Source organism: Sturnus vulgaris, chromosome 15, assembly GCF_052056855.1.
Source record: "Sturnus vulgaris isolate bStuVul1 chromosome 15, bStuVul1.hap1, whole genome shotgun sequence".
Taxonomy (NCBI): Eukaryota; Metazoa; Chordata; class Aves; order Passeriformes; family Sturnidae; genus Sturnus; species Sturnus vulgaris.
The window spans coordinates 2,101,154-2,124,009 of record NC_142257.1 but is presented as its reverse complement, the minus strand read 5'-3'; the positions used below and the strand labels follow the sequence as shown (position 1 = coordinate 2,124,009).

The 22,856-nt window shown below is 46.0% G+C and overlaps 1 protein-coding gene across 1 annotated transcript in view; it reads left to right on the top strand.

The window, feature by feature from the left end:
* The window catches only part of NEURL1B (neuralized E3 ubiquitin protein ligase 1B), a 35,372-nt gene that overhangs the window by 4,783 nt on the left and 7,733 nt on the right, over window positions 1–22,856 (top strand). The window contains exon 2 of the mRNA XM_014891191.2: window positions 20,809–21,369. Coding sequence (XP_014746677.2) covers window positions 20,809–21,369 — 561 coding nt within the window. The remainder of the gene's footprint in view (window positions 1–20,808; window positions 21,370–22,856) is intronic.

Sequence of the window (22,856 nt, the reverse complement as noted above, 5' to 3'; positions counted from 1 at the left end):
GCCAGCTGGCACCGAGGGCTCAGCCCCTGGCACCGAGGGCTCAGCCCCTGGCACCTCGGCTCTGCCCCAGCCCGGCCATCACCTGCCAGCGTTCAGTGGAGCTGTGCCATGCCCCGTGCCCACGGGCTGTCACACACACTCTGCACCGTGCCAAGTGTGTCACTAAAGCCACTAAAGCTTTCCTTTGCTCTGCACTGGTTAGGCCTGGGCAGGTGCTTTTATTTTATTTTATTTTATTTTATTTTATTTTATTTTATTTTATTTTATTTTATTTTATTTTATTTTATTTTATTCTATTTTATTCTATTTTATTCTATTTTATTCTATTTTATTCTATTTTATTTTTATTGTTTCTGCTCCAGAGGGGAATTGGTTTGCTCAGAGGTCTGGCAAACAGCACTTTCCCCCTTTTTATTTTTTTTAATTTCTTTTAATTTCTTTTTTCCTTTTATTCTTTCTTATTTCTTTTTCTTTCTTTTTTCTTTCTTTTTTCCCCTTTTTTTCTCTTTTTAATTTCCTTTTAATTCTTCTTTTTTCCCTTTCCCCTTTTTTCTTTTTACTTTTTCCCCTTTTTCTTTTTTCCTTTTGTCTTTTTTTCTTTTTTTTCTTTTTGCCTTTTTAAAATTTCTTCTTATTTCTTTTTATTTGTTTTTTCCCCCTTTTATTTCTTTTTCCTTTTTATTTCTTTTATTTCTTTTTATTTAGTTTCTTTTTTGTTTTTTTTTTTCTTTTTTTTTCTTTTTCCCCCTTTTTATTTCTTTCTATTTAATCTTTCTTTCTTTCTTTCTTTCTTTCTTTCTTTCTTTCTTTCTTTCTTTCTTTCTTTCTTTCTTTCTTTCTTTCTTTCTTTCTTTCTTTCTTTCTTTCTTTCTTTCTTTCTTTCTTTCTTTCTTTTTTTCTTTTTTTCTTTTTTTCTTTTTTTCTTTTTTTCCCCCTTTTAAAAAATTTTATTTCTTCGGATAATTTCTGCCAGGTGTCACCACCTCACCCTCCTGAAAATCCCAGAGTGTGTGGAGAGCTTTCCCTGCAGGCAGAGGAAATCGCTGCTTTCCCAACGCTTTATCATTTGACAACCTATGGAAATGTTTCAGGATGTTCAGGGCGTTTCATTGGAGGCAGCCGGGTTTGAACGTGCGGGCATCGGTGTTTATTTGACAGGAGGTTGAGTCACTGCCAGGCTGTGCCGGGATTTTCTGCCCGTCCTGGTGAGGATCCTCCTTGCGCATCACATCTTAATTGCAATTAGGAATGCAAAAAAAAAAGAAAAATAAAAGAAGGAAAATGCAAATCAGCGCCTCAGTGCTGCCGGAGCTGCACTTTGGGGCAGTCGCTGTCCTGTTGCCTTGAAAGGAAACATTTTCCTGCAGCTCAGCGGGCGCTGTTTACAGAGGGATGCTGAGCTGGAGCGTGGCCGTCACCGAGAGGGATGTGCTGGGCTCGGGAGAACAGAGAGAAAAATGGGAAATGGGGAGAGCGAGGGAGAGCCCAGGGGCTGCAGGATGGATGAGATTCCCTGGAGCAGATCCCGCCTGAATTTCCCTGCGGGGAACGTGTGTGTCATCTCCTCCATCTCTTCCCTTTCTCTTCCCTTTCTCTTCCCTTTCTCTTCCCTTTCTCTTCCCTTTCTCTTCCCTTTCTCTTCTCTCTTCTCTCCTCCTTCTGCTTCTTTCCTTTCTCTCCTTCTCTCTTCTCTTCTCTTCTCTTCTCTTCTCTTCTCTTCTCTTCTCTTCTCTTCTCTTCTCTTCTCTTCTCTTCTCTTCTCTTCTCTTCTCTTCTCTTCTCTTCTCTTCTCTTCTCTTCTCTTCTCTTCTCTTCTCTTCTCTTCTCTTCTCTTCTCTTCTCTTCTCTTCTCCTCTCCTCTCCTCTCCTCTATTTTTCCACGTCTCTTATCTCCTGTTTGTCTCCCTTCCCCTGCCCCCGGCACTTTTTGGGATCAGGTTGGATTCCTGTTCCCCGCACAGCAGCCAAACCACGGGGCTGACTCAGACCTGCACCTTCCTCAGGAGCTCCTGGGCCACATTTGGGGCTCCCTGGCACCCAAATTCTGCAGATTTATCCGGAGGGCAGAGGGGTGCTCGGCTGCCAAGGAGTGAGGAAGGAGCTGGGAGCTCCGTGTCACATCTGGGGGAAGTTTCTCTGCTGCAGCAGCAGCTGGAGGAAGCGTTGCTGGAGGAGGAATTTCCATCCTTTGTTCTGTCCTCTCATTCAGGCAGCTTCTGCAGCCTTGCCCTGGTGTCACTGATCTGCTCTGTCCTGGAGGGGACAGACCCTGGGGTTTTTTTTGTGTTTTTTTCGGTGTTTTTTGGTTTATTTTGGTGTTTTTTGGTGCTCTTAGTGAGGTTCTACCACTTCTCCACATTCCTCCATTCCATTCCCATTCCATCTCTGCTCCCCAGAGGCATCAGCAGGGCCAGGCCCTTCCCAAGGCTCCCTCAGATAAGATCTGTGCCTAAGGGAGGACTTTTTTTGGGACTTTTTTTTTTTTGGTGGCAAGGAGATGCTGTTTACTCTGTGTTCCGTATCTTGATGGTGGCTGTGTTTGTTTTCCCTGTGCATGATAAAAAGAATGAATCACTGACAAAGCTTTATTTCATCTTACCTGTGCCAGCTTTTCCCTTCAGACCTGCATGCCCTGTTGTCTCAATTACTGAGTGCTGGAACATGAATTCCTGATGTCTGAGCAGTCAAACTGGGGCTTTGGGGAGGAGAAAGTGATTTCTTGCTTGTTAATTTGTTTTCCCCTCTGTGTCCAGGGAGATCTCCTCCTCTGCTTTGTGTAAGCAGGGCTTGCTTTCTACCCAGGAGTTTTTTTTTTTCTCCCTGGGTTCTTTCAGACCTCTGGCAATGGAGAAATCTCCTGATGAGAGGATCTGACCCAAATCCTTCCCCTTTTCCAGCAAAACCATGTCTTTTTTTTTTTTTTTTTTCTTTTCTGCACCTTCTGCTTCAAGGAAACCAAATCAGAAGATAAAAAAAATTACTTCTTGCTTCAATTGCCCAGGAAGATTCCTTAAAGACAAAACAATCCAACTGCACTTCCAAGCTTTCCAAGTGCAGCTGGGAAATCACATTTAGGATTTTTTTAAGAGCTGCTGATGCTTTGAGGGGAGAAAGATGGATGGAGTTGGGTTTGTAGGGTTCTTGGCTGGAGAGCTGCATGTAACAGGTTTAGTTTTTGAAGTTTGCTGGTTTTATTGTGGATTTTTACATAATAACGATAATTCTGTACTTTAGGAATTCTATTTTAACCATTTTCCTGTGATTGCACTCCTGATAGGATAATGTCTAATGGTTATGTGGGAGAAATAAATAGACTCATAAAAGTAAAGCTCTGATTTTTGTTGTCTGTGTGGCAACACAGGGAAAACGGTCAAGAAAGAATTTCCTTGAGCAAAACTTTTCCATCAGGTTTCCAAATGCCGGGGAATAAAAATTTTTGATTTTTGCCCTTCTCCATAACTCAAGCATTAAATCCTGCAGGCCCTGCCTGGAGAAGGCAAAGATAAAAGATAGAATATCCCATTTGGCAGCACAAATGAAATAATTTCATTCAAGTTTATCTTGCTCTGCTCAGAGATAACTGGCTCTGTGGCAGCAGCTTTCCTGAGCCTCTTATCTCCTCTGGTCTCATCGGGACACTGGCTGCTCTGCTTGATTCTTCTGGAATTTATGGAGTGCAGTTCAAAAGTTATCTCCTCAGCTTGAAAGCATAATTCCTAATGAGGGAAAATTGCTTTTCTTGGGGTCTTAAACTCGACACGGTTGGATGGAGCTTTTATTTTTTTTCTGGGAATGCAAAACTCTACTCGAGATCTGCCTGTTGTAGTGTTCTGGGGGTGGCTGAAATTCTGTTAGGAGGAGCAGCTAAGAGTGAATTTTGGGGTGAAGAGAGGACCAGGAATTTTGAGGATGTGCTCTCCAGAATGCAACCAGGCAGGTTGGCACTGATGCAAAGCCTTGGTGGGATACAATAAATAAGATCAGTTCTATCATTGGGGATCTTAAAGAACAAGTTCTTTTTATTTGTTATTTATCAGCTAGCAATGGAATGAGTAGAACTGGACTACCAGGGCTAAAGGAGGGTTTGGTAATCCCTGTGGGCTCCTGGCAAAAAGCTGTGTCCCCTTGTGACCTCTTTAGGGACTGTTCTGTTGTGGTCCTTTCCTCAGCACACTGGGAAAAAAAATCTTGATTATTTTGTCCTGTGAACCAAAAGCGTTTCCAAGAACGAAAACAGAAATAATTTTCTAAGTGGCTGTTGGTCTAGAGATAAAGATCATCTTCCCCTCGCAGGTGTTTCAGAATTCCAGGTATTTTGGTGGCTCTTTCCTGGAAGGGAGGTGTCCTGTGCAGGATCTCCACCCTGGCACCTCCTTTGTGAGGTTCAAGCAGCAATTCCCGGGTGTTTTGGCAGCTCAAGCTGCCCATGCCATCCAAGGCAGAGGCTGAGGAGGACTGAAGCTTCTCAAGGCTCAGTTTTGAGGAAATCCATCTGGGGTGAAGTTTCTACAAAGTGATCTCAGCCCCTGTGGCGTGGCTTTGAGCAGCCCAGGCTGGAGCAGAGGTTTGTGCCTGGGGATTGGGATTTTGGGAGGGATGGGAAGGGACACACACAGAGCACCACGCCCAGCCCAAACTCTGTTCAGTCACCAAAATCAACCTGCCGAGTCCGGGGCTTGCTGCAGAGGATGTCAGAGTGGCTCAGGGCACCGATTCCAGGGTGCTTTGCCCATCCTTGTGGCAGGCTGGGAGCCTTGGATGGATACAGGAAAACTCCCAAACTTCTCCCTGCCTTCCTCAGAGCTTGGACTCAATGATCTTAAGAGATGTAAACTCTGCCTCGTGCCTTCAGACACCTGACAAGTGCTTTATGTAAGACCTTGCAGATCCACGGAATTGTGCAGGAAGGCGGATTTATTTTATTTTATTTTATTTTATTTTTTTTTTTTTCCAAATGAGCTTAGTCTGCTGCTGACGTCACCCACTGTGCCAAATTCCAGGGTCTGCTCCCAAATGTGGCATCCATGGCTGTGCTGGCCCCGGGCACCCTGCCTGCTGCCAGAACTGTCTAGACAAAGGCTGCAGCTCACCTGCAGGGCTCAGCCATCCCCTCTGTTTGTTTTGCCAGTGCACAGTCATTAAGAGATGAATTTATATTAAAGGCTTCCAAGAAATGCCTCTGCAACCCCAATGTTTATGTAAGAGAGAGCGAGAAATTCATAATTTATTGAATTTGTGTGTGTTCTGCTTGGGATTATTCATTGGAGGAACATACTAAGTGATTTTTTTTTGTATCCTAGTAACCAACTGCAGTTGCTTTTCCATGAATAATCTTTATAGTTTAACTTGACCAGTCAAATCTAGAAGGGAAATCTCAAATTAAATTAATCAAGGCTCACGTAGCTTTTGCAGGTGAGAGAGAACACAGCTTTTTCTCCCTCATTTAACCACATAATGATCAGATTGACAGATGCTGTCTGGAGAGTTGGATTTTCCCAAGCAGAACAATGGTGGAAGTTTGATTCCTTAGGAGCTAAGCTTCAAAGCTCGATTTATTTAATATTCATAATTAATGAATTGGTTAAAATAGTCCTTTCCTCTCTCAATCTGATGGTTTCCAGGGCAGATTTTTAATAGCAATGCAGATTATTTCCCTTTTTTTAGGGAGCCCGGGGTGGGAGGTCTCCCATCAGCTTATGAGGACACTCAGATGGTTAATTAATCAAATTATTTGTTATTTATTTCTCCCTGCCATACCAGCCCTGTGTGGAACAGCTGGAGTTTATCACTTAATAAGAGCGCGTTCACATTTTTCTTCTTCAAAATTTATTTTGATTCAAAAGGAGCCCCTTTTCAAAGTTAAGTTTCGAGGGCTTGTGTTGCTTCCAAAATGCCTCTCGCTCTTAGAAATAATAAAATCTACTTTGAGAAGCAAAACAAAATTGAAGAATTTCCTTCCCAGCTCCCTGGGCGAGCTCCTTGTTTCTCCCACCCTGGTGGAGAGCTCAGCTGACCATCTCCAAAGCTGAGGGACATTCCTCCTTGAGAGGTCAACACCACTTCTCTTTTTAAACCAAACTCTTCCCGAAGCATCTTTTTGTATGCATTCCTATTTAAGTCAATGTTTACAGCCCCGTGCAAATTCACTGCACTCCTGGAAATACCAAAGTCTCTGGGCACGCTGCAGGAATCCTCTCCAAACCACGTCAAGCAGCCTTTAACCACTTGCTCAGATTTTCCTTGGAGATGACATTGATGGTGTGGCCTTGTTACACAGTCCCAGAAGGAGGGAGAAGCTTTCCCCGTGTTCCTCTGCGTTTTTGGTTTTATTTCTCCCCTCCCTGGCTCGCTCCCTGCCTCCTTGTCTTGGCCACGTGGAGCAATCCTGCTTTCCTCCTTTGCACACGAGGTGATGGGCAGAAATGTTGGGTGGGGCAGTGCTGAGGATGTTTCTGAGCTCATATTCCTGCATTTCCCCTTTCTGAGCTCATATTCCTGCATTTCCCCTTTCTGTGCTCATATTCCTGCATTTCCCCTTTCTGTGCTCGTATTCCTGCATTATCTTTTCTGTTCCCATTCCAGCATTTCTCTTTTCTGTGCTCGTATTCCTGCATTTCTCCTTTCTGTTCCCATTCCTGCATTTCCCCTTTCTGTGCTCATATTCCTGCATTTCCCCTTTCTGTGCTCATATTACTGCATTTCCCCTTTCTATGCTCATATTCCTGCATTTTCCCTTTCTGTTCCCATTCCTCCTTTTCCCCTTTCTGTGCTCATATTCCTGCATTTCTCCTTTCTGTGCCCATTCCTGCACAGAATTTTGGAGCTGTTGCTGTTGGGTATCTCCATCTGTCACTCCTCACCACACACTAAACATCTCACATCTCTGTCCCACCCAGCCAAGGCTCTTCCCAACCTCTCCCTGTCTTTTGGATAATCCTGGGATTTTACAGTGTCAGGAATCCTCAAATTCTGGAGAGGAAAATGCTGCTTGAACCTGGATCCCAGCAGAAGCGTTTCCTTCAGATTGGGAACAAATCCTTGCTGCCATCCCCTCGTGGATTTTGTTTTGAGTCCCATGAGGAGCAGCTGAGGGAGCTGGGAAGGGGCTCAGCCTGGAGAAAATGAGGCTCAGGGGGAATTTCTGGCTCTGCACAACTCCAGGATGAGAGGGAACAGCCTCAGGCTGGGCCAGGGGAGCTCAGGGTGGACAGCAGCAGGAATTTCCCCATGGAAAGGGTGGGCAGGGATTGGAACTGCCCAGGGAGGTTTGGATCCCCATCCCTGGAGTGTCCAAGGAATTCCTGGAGGTGACACTGAGTGCTCTGGGGACAAGGTGGGACTCGATGATCCAGGAGGGCTTTTCCAACCTCAGTGATTCTGGGATTCTTTGCTGATTTTCCTGCAGCTCCCCCTATTCTGATTTGGCATTTCGAGATGCTCCATGAGCAGTGAAACCCAGAACACTCCGTGTCTGATGGATTTGGGACCAGGGCAATCCCAGGGGTGGCTCTGTTTTGGTAACTTCAGGCTCTCTGTGCATTGGGGATCCCTTTTCCAGCTCAGAATCCCAGGAGATGATGCAAATGGGGAGCCTGTGGGTGCCCTGAATTTCGAAGGACTGGAGGGACAGTGTGGAGTTGTGTTTTATTGTGGCCAGAACCACAGTGGCTCTAAGCTGTCAACACATAATTGTGTCTTTAGTGTTTGGTAGTAAAATTTTGTTCTACCAGAAAAAAAAAAAAAAAAAAAAAAAAGAACAAGAACAAGAAGAACAGCCCAAAGAGCAACAAATTCTCTCCTCACAGCTTTTCAGATGTGATTTATAGGTGTGTTTTTCCAAGTCAGTCCAAACAAGGCCAGTGAAGGGCTCTGAATTAGTTTGATTCCGTTAATTGAAACAAGAACCATCTGGGTGGAAATGGGAGGGTTTAGGCAGCTGCTTTTGTTGTTTCATGTGGGATTTCTGATATTCCCAATTCCACTGTTACCAAGGAGTGCCTTTGGACTGTGCACTGGGGTTTAGAGGTGGAAATGCTCAATGAAAAATAAAACAAAACAAACCCAAAATACAGCCATAAAAATAACAACAACCTGCAGCTCTGCAGTGAACTCTTTGGAAGGTATTGACCAAAGGAATTCTGCTGAACAACAGTCCAAGCTTCTCATTAAAAAAGTGAGAAATCAGGGTGTAAATTAGGGCTTGGTACTGCCTGGACCCGGCCATTGCAGTGCTGTTTGCTTTATAATTCACACATTTATGATTATTTCCTCTGGGGCAGGGAGCAGGAAAAAAAAAAAAAAAAAAGGTTTTGGTCATTTTCTGACTCTTCAACAACGCAAGGAATTGTGTCTCATCTCCAGATTGTTTTTGGTTCACCTGCCTCTATCCTATTTTAGCTGTGATACCACAAAGACAGAAGGAGTAAAGGGAGAAAAATGTTGATGTTGATTTAGGTGTGCTGGGTTCAAACCCCACTGGAATTAAGGTTGAGACAGAGGCTTAAAAATAAACTTCTGTTGCTCAAATCCTTCTTGTGTTGAAATAATTGGAGACATTTGAGGTGAAGGAAGGGGGCTGAGGTCATGGTGTGTCCAGTATTGGTATGACTGTATTTTTATTTATTCATTTTTTTTTTGTTTGGACAGTTTAATGTCTTGAAGTGGGTCTTGTTTCCTCTGATTAATTCCTGCAAATATCACGGAAAAGGATCTCAGAGCTGAGCCAAGTGTTGCACAACCACCTGCCTCTCAGATTGCCTTCACAGCTTAGCAGAGAAATCTGCATTTTTAACAATCTCAGCTAAGGAAAAGAAGGATGCATCTTTTTTTAGTGGGATGTTTTCCTGTGTTTCTAGACCAGAACACTACTCTTTTTTTTCCCCTTGCTTTTTTCTTTTCCCTTTTATTTTTTTTTAATTTTTTTTTCTGAAGCATTTAGAAAAAAAAACCCAGCTTGTTTGCCTGAATATTTACTAAAACAGCCAACAAAATATGTGATGTTATTGTACAGGTTGGACTGTGCACGAGTTGAGTGAGGTCATCATCTCTTTGGGAAAGATAATTTGGCCAGCATTAAATTAATTGAAATCTCCCTGCTGGGACAGGGCTTGAGGCATCAGCCCACCATGAGAGCTCCCAGTGCCACCAGTGCCACCAGTGCCACCAGTGCCACTGTCCCTCAGCCTTTCCTCCAGGGAAGAGGAGCAGACCTGTGCTGTGCCCCTAATTTAATTATAACCAGTTATTAGCGTTGCTTTGCCTTGTTTTTGGATTCTTTACATATTGTTTTGGAACAGCTTAGTGGAATCACAGCCTTTGTATATATAAAATATAGAATGATTGAAGAGCTGGCCACTGCTTTATTTAACTTCCTCAGCCATGTGTTCCTCCCCAAGCATTTTCCCCTCCTGCTGCCAGATCACTGTTTAAATTGTGTGTAAATAGAGAAGGAACTGTGGACACAGTTAAAAAATGCTGGAAGTGGGGTTTACTGGGAAGAACACCTCCCTGGAGGCCCTTCCTCCACTTTTCCTGGGGTTTTTGGCTCTGTTAGGGGCAGATTTAAACCCTGTGTGGGTGCCACTGTTAAATCTGATGCCTCTCTGGTTATCTATCTCTGGACTGGAGTAGCTCCACTATTATTTTTTTTTCAGCTGAATTCTTTGGAGTGTAGAGAAGTTGTAATTAGGAGGAGAAAAAAAAAAAAAGGAACCTTAGAAACGTTGTGAGGAGTGATAAGGAAAAAGAGGCTTCTGTAAAAATGAGGAAGCAAAGAAAAATAGCAGGTTTGTTCCTTTTATCTTGAGGGGTTTTTTTTGGGAAAAGTTGGAGGTGGAATGAATGGCCAGGCTCTCCTTCCTGCACCTGCAGCATCACTCCAGGTGCTGATCTCACCCCTCACTGAATCCCAGAATGGTTTGGGTTGGAAGAGACTTAAAGATCATCTCCTTGCACCCCCTGCCATGGAAGGGACACCTTCACTAGCCCAGGTGCATCACCTGCAGCTTTTCTTCCTCCCTGGCCCTGGGGCTGGAGGATTCCTGTGCTCAGGGGGAAGTTTTGTGGTGTTTTCAGTGAGTGTGGAAATCACACTCCTGGCTGGAGCCTCACCTGAGTCATGCCCAGAGCCTGACAGCCCAGCTCAGGTCCTGGCCTTGCTCCAAACATGCTTTTGGGAGGTGGGGATTGTGTACAGCCCAAATCCAGAGGGATGAACATTAGGTAAACACAGCTTTTCGGGGAGCAGTGCATGGAAAAGTGAAGCTCAATTGCTGCTATCGCTCTTCAAATCTTCTTTTTTTATTTTTTTTTTTTTTAAATTTTCCCTGTGTCACAAGCTGCCCTCGTGGTGCAGTGCCTGTCTGTAGGGGATGGGTGGGTTTCCTGCATGGAAATGATTTCCCTCTTTGTGTTCCTGGATGGGCTGTGGCGAGGATGTGCCAGGTCCCAGCGCTTTTCCATGAGCGCTGCATTGAAACCGTGGCATGGAATGGAAGTGCAGCCCCGAGGAAATTAAAAGGGACTTGCAAGCCATCCTTCAGTCTCATTAAAAGCCATTACCATTGGAATGACATGGTCACTATTTATAAACCCTCGGTGCAGCTGGCCTGGAGAAAAGGCTCAATGGGAACAGGGAGTTGATTTGCATTAATGGCCCTGACGTGCTGCTCTGGCAGCAGGAGGAGGCTGAGGGCATGGAGCATTTCAGTGATTATGGCAGGCACAGGCTCTTGGAACTCTTCAACAAATCCCTGACTGGAAAAGGAGAACACCAGAATGATGTTTTTGAACCAGAGTGTTTTGAACCAATCCTCTCTGTGGGGCAGAAATTGTCTGGGAAGTGAGAGATGAACGGGGAGGATTTGGGGTAAGGAGACCAAGGCAGGTTTTTTAAAGTGTGAGGAATACTCTGATTTTTGCTGTGCAGAGGGATCAGTCAGGAGCAGGGCATGGGGCTCACACAGAGCCATGGGGTGGCCACGGGGCCAGCAGCACTCACTGACACAGGAGGTTTTTGGGGTCTCTTGGGTTGCTCTTAGGCTGTGTCTGTAATCTCACCTTGGACCCTGTTTCTGTAAACAGACCCCACAGAACATGAGGGTTTTGTTCACATCTCTGCTCCTCTCTTCCCATCTTGGGGTCCCCAGCTGTGTTCATTCCTCTCAGACCAGTCTTTCCACCTTCAAGTGTTGCATATCTTAATTTTCTCTCTGTTTTCTGGTGCACATTGGCTGTTCCTAGAAAACAACCAAAACAATAAATCACAGAAATAAGTATTTGAATCCCTGACTGACAATCACTGAGCATTTAGATTCGGAAAATATTGAGTCTTCCAACCTAGTGATGACCATTTCCCACGGAGCATTCCTCAGAAGCCATTTGTGGAGTTGCTCTAAGAGCTTTCTCGCTGCTTTTGGTCACCTCCCAAAACTCCGTGATGGACTCTGAGAAGATAAAGTGAGCTGAGCACACCTCTGCTCTCCCCAAGCCAAGCTTCACTTTCCAAAAAGGTAACAATTTTTCAGGACCACAGTACATCGGGTCAGGGGCAGGGCTTTGCTTTGCTGGTGTAGGAATTGAGTGTTGCACTGATGAGTGAGAGCACAGCCCAAAACTGCTCAGAGCTGCAGTGATCATTTCTGACAAGAAGTTTTTCTCTTTAGCCAGGAGCCAAAAGTTCTGATGAGTTTTGCTCGATGACTCTCACATCCCTGACATCCCTGGGAGCCACACGAGGCAGGAGCAGGGTGTGGAGGAGCTCAGGAGGAGCTGTGCCATTTCCAGGGCTCCTCATCCATCATGCAGCTGCTGTCATCGCTTGCACTGAAGGATTGAGGCAGGGATTATGGCACGAACTCTGCCTTTGCTCCATCCTGCTCGCTCTGGCTCTCATTAACCAGCTCTAAGAATTTGTTACTCGAGTTGCAGACTCATTGACCCAGATTCCCTAATCATACAGAGATTTTTTTTTTTTTTTTTCTGTGCTTAATCGCTGGCTTCTGTGTATACTTAGCGCTATTTATATGCAGGAGGACTAAAAGCCTGTAATAAAGATGGGGCCAACTTTGCAGCAAAATTCCAGAATGGGAGGCACAACAGGAGAGAGGCAGAGGTGAGTGTGGGTGGATGTTCCCATCCTTGCAGACCCAGCAGGTGGTTTTTTTGGGAAGCAAAAAAAAAAAACCTTTTTGCTTTTACATCCTGATCCACCAATATTGGTTCAGCTCAGGATTCCCCACTTTGCTCTGGGTCTCTCCATCAAAGCCATGCACTTTGATTATTTGAAATCATCTTTGCATTTGATTCTTTGAAATATTTGATTTCTTCTACCCCCCAAAGCAAAGCCAAGCAGAAGGGCTGGGAGAATATTCCTGCCTGGTTCTCCTCAGCCTTTGGGGCTCTTCTAGGTCATGGAGGATTTGCCATCAGCACTTCCCATCCTCAGAGCAGAGCTTCTGTCGTGGTTTATTTTCTGTCCTGAGCCAGCTGGGAGGGACACATCAGATTTTCAGCTGCTCTCCCCATTTTTTGGTGCTGCTGCCATGAGGATGTTGGGATAACCAGGAGAGTTAAGGATTGCTCTTGGCTTTCCTTTCAGGGCACTGTTCTTTTATGGGATGTGGCTGAGCTTTGGTGTGAGCTCCTCACGGCAAGAAAATTGAAAATTGTTCTTGCAAAGCAATGCAGGAATTCTTTCCTTGAGGACACAGTGGGACACAGGAGGTGGAGCAGCCTGGAAAATACAGTGGGAGATGGGAGGTGGAACAACCTGGAAATTACTGCAGGGTCCTGCTGGAGTTGCCTTTGCTGGTTTGAGAAAAAGGATCAGAACGAAAGGATTTTGCCTAATGCTGTTGGCAAATACCTCTCTGTTTTCATGGAGGAGCACCTAGAAGTCCAGAATAAATATGTCAATAGCCCCTGCCTGTAAAAAAAAAAAGGATTTTAGCATTTTTTTTAAAATCCCCCATAAAATGTTTGATTTCAAGCACTAGAGGGTTTTCTTGTGGAGACAGGCACGACTTGATTTTGTGAGTTAAAGTCAATCCCTGTTCTCTGGCAGGGATTTTTCTGAACTCTTCTGCAATGAGAAATGATGTGTGTCCATGAGATATTTGCATTGGGAGTTACCTCAATGCCACAACACAGCTTCTTTTAATGAAAAAGTGACTTTTGTCTGTTATTTCTCCTCCCCTCCTTCACAAGCATGTCTTCAAAAATTTCACATTCCCTGTAATTCATCACAAGCTCTTCTGTGCCCCCTTAACACCTCAATTTCTGTGTCACTCTCTTGCAAATGAACCTTTTCTGAATTCCCTGGAAGTTTGGTTCAGGTTAGAAGACTGGGCAAGGAGACATTCCATCAGAACAGACTGGTTGTGCAAACTATAGGAATTTACACGGGGGGTTTTATTAATTGCAATTTTCCAGCGTTTAAGCCAGCAAGACATTCAAAAATGAGGCAGATTTTTTTTTTTTTTGTTGGATTTGGTAACCCAGCTTTCCAAATCCACACCGTTGAGCATGGAATAGGCAACCCCAGTGCTTCCCACAGAGCTCCCTGACACATTTTCTGTATTAAAAAAAAAAAAAAAAAAAAAAGAAAGAAATGTCTAGACAGCACACTAAATTTATATGTGAGCAGATTTCTATCTCTTGTTGTCAGAAGATAAGATCCTGTCAGAGCAGGATCCTGTTTTGTGGTGCTGGGGATGTTTGGTGTGTGCAGGAACAGGATGGATTTCAGGATGGATTTCAGGATGGATTTTAGGATGGATTTTAGGATGGATTTCAGGATGGATTTCAGGCTGCACGCTGCTGCCTCTCCCCTAAACTTCTCAGCCTCTCTCTGAACCTTTCAGCCTCTCAGAACCTTTCAGCCTTTTTCTGAACCTTTCAGCCTTTCTCTGAATCTTTTAGCCCTTCTCTTAACCTTTCAGCCTTTTTCTGAATTTCAGCCTCTCCTCTGAATTTTTCAGCCTTTTTCTGAACCTTTCATCCTCGCCTCTGAATCCTTCAGTCTTTTCTGAACCTTTCACCCTCTCTCTGAACTTTTCAGCCTTTTTTGAACCTTTCAGCCCCTCTCTGACCAAGGGCAGATGTGCTCTCCCAGCACTGGCTGTGTCTGCTGCAATCTGTGGATGGTCCCAGTAATTTTCCCTTTCTGTATCCACTGCACAGCCCTGGTTGGCACCAAACTGCCCCTTTTTGATCTTTTGGGTCTTTTGTGATGGATTTACTTGGGAAAAGCCCTCAGGAAAAGGCTGTGGGACCCAGGGAAAGTGTTTGGTGACACATGAGGATGGCAGTGATCTCCTCCTCCTCTCAGGCTGCTCTCGCTGTAGCTCTGCTTCTCCCTCGTTTTAGGGGTATTATTCCTGCCTGGATTGTCAGGACAAGAGAAGGCAGGATCCATCTGGCTGGAGATCACTCCCCAGATGAGCAGCCTCCTCCATCCCATGGCCCTGGCAGAGCAGCAGCCTCAGACAGGGCTCTGGAGCTGAATTTTGTCTGCTGGGATTACAGTGCCACTGCAAACCTGGGGCCGGGAACAAATGGGTGAAAAAAAAAAAAAAAAAAGTTTATTTTTAGAATTGGAATCATGATAAATATGTGGAATTTGGCCAGGGTCTGCCTGCTGTACCTTTTTGAAATGCAAAGTGCATGTCTGTTAAAATACCTCTCCAAAGGTCAGCATAACCTCTGGAATGAGTGTGTGGCCTTTTGGAGAGCAGGTGAAGCTTCAGATGGGAGCACAGGCCCCAAATCTGCCTCAGTATCATCTGACACCACAAGGATGTGGCTGGAAATGCTGCCTTGCCAAAAGGGTTTATCCTTCAGGAGCCTCAGACCATTCCTCACCCTTCACTTCAGCTTCTCCTTCCATTTTCCTGCCTTTTTACATTTGCTCGTGCGTTTGAGGGATGTGCTGTGTTTGAAACTGGTGAGAGTGGGGATGAAAAATGAAAAACTGGAATAAAAAGAGGGATGGAACCTCAAGGCATCCCTCAGTGGGTTTGTGCTGCCCCGTGCTGATTGAAGTGTTTGAGAACCTTGCATTTTTCAATCCTTTGAGGTGGAGGAATGGTGTTATTCCCTTTTTTGACAGAGAAGGGAGGGAGAAAGAGAAGAAATGACTTCCCAAGTGTTGTAGGAATCTCACAGCTGAAAAATAAAAGAGTTGGTGTAGCTCTTCACTGCCTGTCAGGCACCCTGGGCTGGGGCTGCCCTTGTGCCACGAGCTTGGCTGTTGTCATCCACTTTTTGGGTGGGAATTGGGAATAATGCAAACCCCTCATCCCACTTTTTGGGTGAGAATTGAGAATCCACAGCCTCATCCCACTTTTTAGTTGGGAATTGGGAATTCCCAGCCGGGAGAGGAGAGGCTTTGGAGGAATAGCAGAGAGATCTAAGCGAGATCCAAAGTGTGGAAGCCGAGCTGCAAATTAGGGCAATTGAAAGGCACAATTGAAAGGCACAAACATCCTTCGTGTCCCTGTCAGCACCTAATGAGTCAAGCACATGCCCCAGCTCAGCCCCAGGCGTGTTCCAGTGGGAAAACTCTGCCTCCCTGCCTGGGGTTACAGCAGGTTTTATTCCACCAGCAGGTGTTCACATGATAGGGGGGGGGAACAGCGTTATAAATAAATTATCCATTCATTTCCATCGGGAGCTTTTCCTATTGTTTAGCCACAATATGCTTTCCTGTTTATTTAAAAAAGAAAACAAAACAAAAAGCGCCAGACCCCGAGTCCCTGTCTGGCAGGGTGGACCCAAAGCTGTGTTTGAAGTGGGTGCCAGTGTCCTCCTTGTCCTGTCACTGTGCTGGTGGCACTGCCACCTCTGTGCCTTCTGAGAGGGGCATGAGAAGACCCTGCCCGGGTGCAGTGCCAGGGGCATCCCCTCCCTCCCAGGAGCCTTTCCTCCATCAGGGGGCTGTGGGAGGAAGGCTGGTGCTGCACTGGGCTTGGAAAAGAGGGGATTTTGGGGATAGAAAAGAGAACAAAATCTGTCTTCCTTCCTTTTCCCTCCTTCCTCCTCCTGGCCGATGTGGGGACATTGAGGCCATGGCACTTGCAACAACAGGGGCGTTGTTTTAACCATTTTATAAGCAAAAAGCAGCTCAGTGGGTTATAAAAGGAGGGTTTCTCTGCCTGGGGAGGCTGTTGCCCAGCCAGGCAGGGTGTGAGGTGCCACTGAGCCCACCCAGTCCTGCAGGAGCCCCTTGGGATCCATCCCAGCTCTGCTGGACCCAGTTCCCATCTGAACAGCACAAAGGCTGTGAGAATCCCCATGGAAAAAGGGGTGCAGGGCCAGGAGAGGCTTCACCCTGCCCTGTGCTGGCTGTGTCCCTGGCTCAGGAGCCCCCAGTGCACTCTCCCCTTACAGCAGCAGCGTTTTCAGCAGCACCCACATGAGCCACGGGTGGGTAGTGCTGGCAGCAGCCATTTCTGCATTTTAGCTCTTCAGCAGGCAAGGAATGAGATTTCTCCTGGAAATCCACCAAGAAATGAATGCCCCTTCCTGGGGAGCCCCTCCTGTGCTGGGGGATGCATTGAACACCTGGGGAGGATTTTCCCTTCCCCATCCTCTCCAGGGCTCTTTTCCACAGCCCTGGCATGGAACTGTCACCCTCCCCTCACTGGCTGAGAGCAAGGATGGATGAATTTCCACTGGTGTTTGACAGGATTAACCATTGCACGGCGTGTCACCTGCAGGACAGACCAAGATACAAAACACTTTTCGATTTATTTCCATCTTGCTGCAAACAGGAGCTTTTTGCCTTCATTGCCCTTAGACTCCTGTTAAAGGTGCCTGATTTGAAGAGCTAATCCTGTGCTGCAACTTTCTTCTCTTTGCTTAGTGCAGCTCCCATCCTCTCCCTGCCCTGGCTTGATCTGGTTTTGCTTGCAAAAAAAAAAAAAAACACGCTGAAACCACTGCAGCCCTCCTGCCAGCTCAGCCAGCATCTTCTGGTGGGTTTTTTCCAACAGAGGAAAAGGGAAAAAAAAAAGAGGAAAATCCTTCCCTTGTCACGAAGCAAAGCCTGGGGTTGCACACAGGGAGGAAGCAGCTTGAAGGAAGGGTCTGGCAGGCGGCTGCTAAAGCTTCCAACGTGGCACAAGAGTGAAGAGAATGAATGTGAGCATGTGATGGGGTTTGATATTTAACAGTATGGCTTTGGGCATTCAGGAGGCGTTCCGTTTTTGCTTAAAAAAAAAAATCTACAAAGCCAGGTGCAGAGACAGGAGGAGAGGTGGAGTGGGTGGGGAATGGGGAGACCAAATTCCCTGGAACACCACGGTGTGGTGGGAGCCCAGGACCTGGAGCAAGTCCCCGTGTCCTCAGGGATATTCAAAAGACATTGTCTCCACCTCAGGGAGCTTCTAGCCAAGGTTTGAGATTCAAAGTTGAGCCTTTTCTCATTTCTGCTTCATGCCTGTGTGAACTTCACTTCAGGCCCCAAATCTGCTTTTCTTGAAGTCGGTCTCAGAATTGCTATTGACTTTAAATGCTGCAAGATCTCACCCATCAATTCTCCTTCTCCCATCTGTAGAATGGGGATGGCAGGAATTCTGTGCCATCTGCGGTGCTGTGAAGCTGAAAACAATCATCATTTATAAAGTGCTTTGAGCTCAAATGGGAGGTTCTGGGTAAAGGCAAGGCTGTGCAGGATGAAATGTTCCTGAATGTGCCAATTGCATCTGAAATCTGAGCCAGGGGCTGGGCTGAAGGTTTAGGAAGAACCTAAACACCTTTAGGTCTGGTGTTGCAGACATGCTCCAGCTGCTGAAAGTCTTGGATTATTTGTGCTGGTGAAAAGTTTCTGTTCATCATTACAAAATCAGGGCACAGAGGAGCTGGTGGCTGCATGTCCCACAAAAATCTCCTCAAAGCCACGCTCACCTCGAGTTTTTAACAGGCACAATCCTCAGGGCTCTGGCCACCATGGGAGTTAACAGCACGTGTACTGCAGGAGGAAACTCGGAGCTGCAGGTGTGGAGCTTTTCTGAGGGCAATAGGAAGCATCTGATGGGAACAAAGAATGTTCCTTCCTGTCCAGCTTTGCAGGGAAGCTGCCCAAGGTTCACTTGCCACGTTCTTGCAGAAAGTTGGGACAGCCAAGAGCACGTTGTGGCTAAACACGCTGGTTTAAGGTAAAACATTTCAGGTGCAAATCACAGCCAGGTGAGCCAAGACCTGGCTGGGGCCAAGCCCTGCTTGTAAGGGCTAAGCTGCACCACCTAATTAGTGCCTTCATTTTCTTCTGCTTTCACTCAGAGTCAGGACAAAGCATGAGAGAGACAGATTTCTCATTCGGATTTGGTTGTTTATTCAATCTTATCTGAAGTACAGAGAGTTCTGCAGCAGTTCTAGCTACCTACTAAAAGTGAGCAAAATGGAGCTGAATTCAGCAAATTGCAAGGTCTTCTAGACAGTCCAATAAAGAGCTCACACCTTTATTATTTATACTTTTGACCCAATAACCAAACACCTGTGACCCACAGTGCAGCACTGACTATTCAGCTAAAAACTATTACCTGAAACTGGAGGAAGAAGGAACAAAGAAGGAAGAGACAACACCCAAGAACTTCCATCTTGTCCCATACCTATTGCTATATTCTAAAAACCCCAAATTCCAAACCCTTCACCACATGGTGTCACATGGACCCCATGGTCCTTTCTGTTCTAACTACACACCAGTGATTTTAACTCCATCACTCAAATTTGGAAGCCTTCTCCAAGGCCTCAGGTCAAAAGCAGTGTTCCTCTGGGGGGGGGGTCAGTGTCAAAAAGCACAAAAAGTTGAAAATTCCCAGGTTTTAGGGTTCCAACACTCCTGAGAGGTGCCATGGTTGAGTTGAGGTGTCACACTCTGGAGCAGGAGGTTGAGATGTGGTTTGAGCTGTGGCTCCATGGCCTTTTTAGCTGTCAGGTTGTGTTTGAAGGAGGCAGGGAGGAGGGAGAGGTCTTTTGCATTGGATAAAAAAGGATTTGTCACTTTGGGGAATTTGCAGGGCAAAAGACAAAAATGGCAAAGGTCCAACAACTTAAATGTGGGGGAGGTTTAAGGGAAAGGTAGAACTTATTGGCAAATTGGAGAAATTCTGAGAAGGGGTAAAGGGTGGGGTTTACAAAGGCATTGTCCAGTGAGGGAGGTAGGGGGGAAAACTGGGTCACATGGACTAATGAGAAGTCCAGTTTTAGGGGATTTCCAAAGGGGAATTCCAAGCAGGGGCCTGGCACAAAGCAGGACTGACAGGTAATTCAGGATAAATTGACAAAGTGGGTGGGAGGGTGTAATTTTGGACTAAACCATGAACTTGGGCAATAACAGAGCGTACCATTAACAAGAAGCACGCTGCAACATTGATGATTTTGATGATCTCCCAGCCTTGTGATTGTGAGATGTTCCACAGTGATTGGTGTCATTATAGAAACACACCATGGGATCAATGTAAACAAGAATACTGAACTTAAAGCATGGACCTGAGACACAGGAAAATCTAATGATTTCATTAGATTTGTTTAAATCACTTTGCTATAAATTGTTGGCTTTTTGTTTTCATGTATTTTGAAATTATTTTGCCACTATAATTATGAATGGTATCCACTTTTTATGTGGACTCGTGTGGACATGAACAGGCTTGTCACTGCTGTCACCTGCTTGCTAGGAGTGGAACCTGACAACATGTTCAGGCTCAGACTTGTACCCCAGCACAGTAGGCATGACCAAAAACTGCCAATAAAAGGGGAAGTGACCAGGGGTAGGATGGATGTGTTGGTGGAGTGCGGACTCCCCGTGTCCCCAGCGCTGCTTGCCCATCCCTTATCAACAAATTAATAAATTGCCTTATTGTGAGATGTTGCATAGTGATTCATGTCATTATGAAAATATACCATGGACCAACATATAGAATGCTAAATGCAAAGTAAAATATGGATATGACATGCCATCCCCAGTGCTGCTTGCCCATTTCCTTATCAACAAATTAATAAATTGCCTTGTTGTGAGATGTTACGTAGTGATTCGTGTCATTATGAAAATATACCATGGACCAACATAAAGAATGCTAAATCCAGAGTAAAACATGGACACGACATGCCATCCTCAGCGCTGCTTGTCCATCCTTTATCAACAATTAATAAATTGCCTTGTTGTGAGATGTTACATAGTGATTCATGTCATTATAAAAATACACCTTGAGATCAACATAAAGAGTTTTAAATCCAAAGTAAAGCATGGACATGACATGCCATCCCCAGTGCTGCTTGCCTGTCCCTTATCAACAAATTAATAAATTGCCTTGTTGTGAGATGTTACGTAGTGATTCATGTCATTATGAAAATACACCATGAGATCAACATAAAGAGTTTTAAATCCAAAGTAAAGCATGGACATGACATGCCATCCCCAGCACTGCTTGCCCATCCTTTATCAACAAATTAATAAATTGCCTTGTTGTGAGATGTTACATAGTGATTGGTGTCATTATAAAAATAAACCATGAGATCAACATAAAGAATGCTAAATCCAGAGTAAAACATGGACACGACATGCCATCCTCAGCGCTGCTTGTCCATCCTTTATCAACAAATTAATAAATTGCGTTGTTGTGAGATGTTACATAGTGATTCATGTCATTATGAAAATACACCATGAGATCAACATAAAGAATGCTAAATGCAAAGTAAAGCATGGACATGACATGCCATCCCCAGCGCTGCCTGCCCATCCCTTATCAAACTAAATAAATTACCTCACTGACCGTGGCGAGTAACTTTATGCCGTGGTTCCTCCCGCAGACACGAGCCACCAGCCCCGCTCGGTGCCCAGCCGGCCCTACTACAGCCTTCCCAACAGCAGCCATGAGAGACGCTCGGTGCTGGCCGTGGCGGAGCCGCCGCGCTTCCACGCGCAGGCCAAGGGCAAGAACGTGCGGCTGGACGCGCACTCGCGGCGGGCCACGCGCAGGAACAGCTTCTGCAACGGCGTCACCTTCACCAACCGGCCCATCCACCTGTACGAGAAGGTGCGCCTCAAGCTGGTGGCCGTGCACCACGGCTGGAGCGGGGCCCTGCGCTTCGGCTTCACCATCCACGACCCCTCGCAGATGAGCTCCGAGGAGATACCAAAGTACGCCTGCCCCGACCTCGTCACCCGGCCCGGGTACTGGGCCAAGGCTCTGCCCGAGAGGTTCGCGGTCAGGGACAATATTTTGGCCTTCTGGGTGGACAAGCACGGCAGAGTTTTCTACAGTATTAATGATGAGGAGCCAATCTTGTTTCACTGTGGTATTAAAGTTTCCGGGCCTCTTTGGGCCCTCATAGACGTCTATGGAATTACCCACGAAGTGCAAATTCTAGGTAAGTGTGTCTTTGGGCCTGTGGGCTGCTCTTGTGGTTGTTCTTTCTGATCCTCCAGGAAAAGATGGATGGTCTGTGTGTGGTTACTGTGCTGCAAGGAGAGAGAAAGGACAACACACACGGGGCTCTTTGGGGAAAAAAGGCCAATTTATTGTACAGACAGCCCGGATTTAAAGTGTGTCAGTGCAGCCAGGACAGGACAGGAGCTCATTGGACAATTGGGACAAACATCCTTGGGACAGCACCTCAGGATGTGTCCCACGGGAAAGACACCAGGGGTTAATGTTGGTGATGAATTCCACTCTGTTTGTCACCGTGTTGTCACCCTGGGAGACTCCTCCCTAACTGAAGCTGCATCAGCTTGTCAGCCTGGGAATGGAGCTGAGAGTCAGGAGAAATCCAGGCCTGGAAAGAATTTCCAAGCTGTAATTCCCCAGCTCTCTAAATGTGTGTGTCCACAGTCTTGTGATTATTTCTATGGGACACTTAAGAAAATTAATTTGATGTTGGTTTTGTGCCTCCAGTTAATGATTTTTCTTCTGCCAGCAGTAGGGATGCAGAAAGCAATACATTCCAGAGGATGGCAGTGATGAAAAGTCCTAAGGCTGCATATTATGGGAAGGGATAAATGGAAATCTTTACTTGTAACTCCCGTGAGCTGGATGTGCTGCTTTGGCATGGAAAAACATGGAGCAAGGTCCCAGGGACCAGTTGTGACTCTATTCTTTCCCAGCTACCAGTTACTGCCAGTCCATTGGAACACCACCAGTAATAGGCCAAAAGTTTCCTGGAGCCCTTCCCCAGCCCCTCTCTCTGCTCTCGGCCGTGGTCCCACCCAGGCTGGCAGTTTGAGGGGCTGTGTTGGCATTGTGACCCTTCCCTGGCACAGGGACATCACTCCCAGCCCTGGAATCCAGGCTGGTTTACAGCCCCATCCTCAGGGAGGGCTGCAAGAGGGGAAGAATCTGTTCCCATTAGCGAGCCCAGCTGATGGCCATGGAATGATTTTCCTTTCATGGCTTTTACAGCATTGAAATTTCTAATGAATTCAACGTTAGATGGAGCGTTTGAACTGGGCTACACCACAGGGAGCACTTTTAAAATCCAAGAGAGTTGCCCTTTCCTGGAGGCTCCTTGGAGCTGATGGAGTTTTAACAGCCACAGCCAGCTGTACCTGCCCGAGGAGATGGTGCTGCCAGGCTGGCACAGAGCTGGCACCAGGGATAAGCTGTGGAATGGCGAGTCCAGAGGGCAGCAGCTCCATCACATCCCGCTGAACAGAGCCAATTATTTTACAGGCGAGAATGCCACACATAAACAACGCTTTTCCCTGTCTGCTGTGCCTCAAATGTGTAATTAAACCTCAGCAGCAGCTTGTCCTGTAATTGCAGTTGCAATTCTCTCCAGCCTCTGGTGCTCGTCACAGAGGAGAAGGAATGTTTGCTGTATTGGCCAAGGCAGCTGCTTCACCAGAGCTCTCCTTTCTC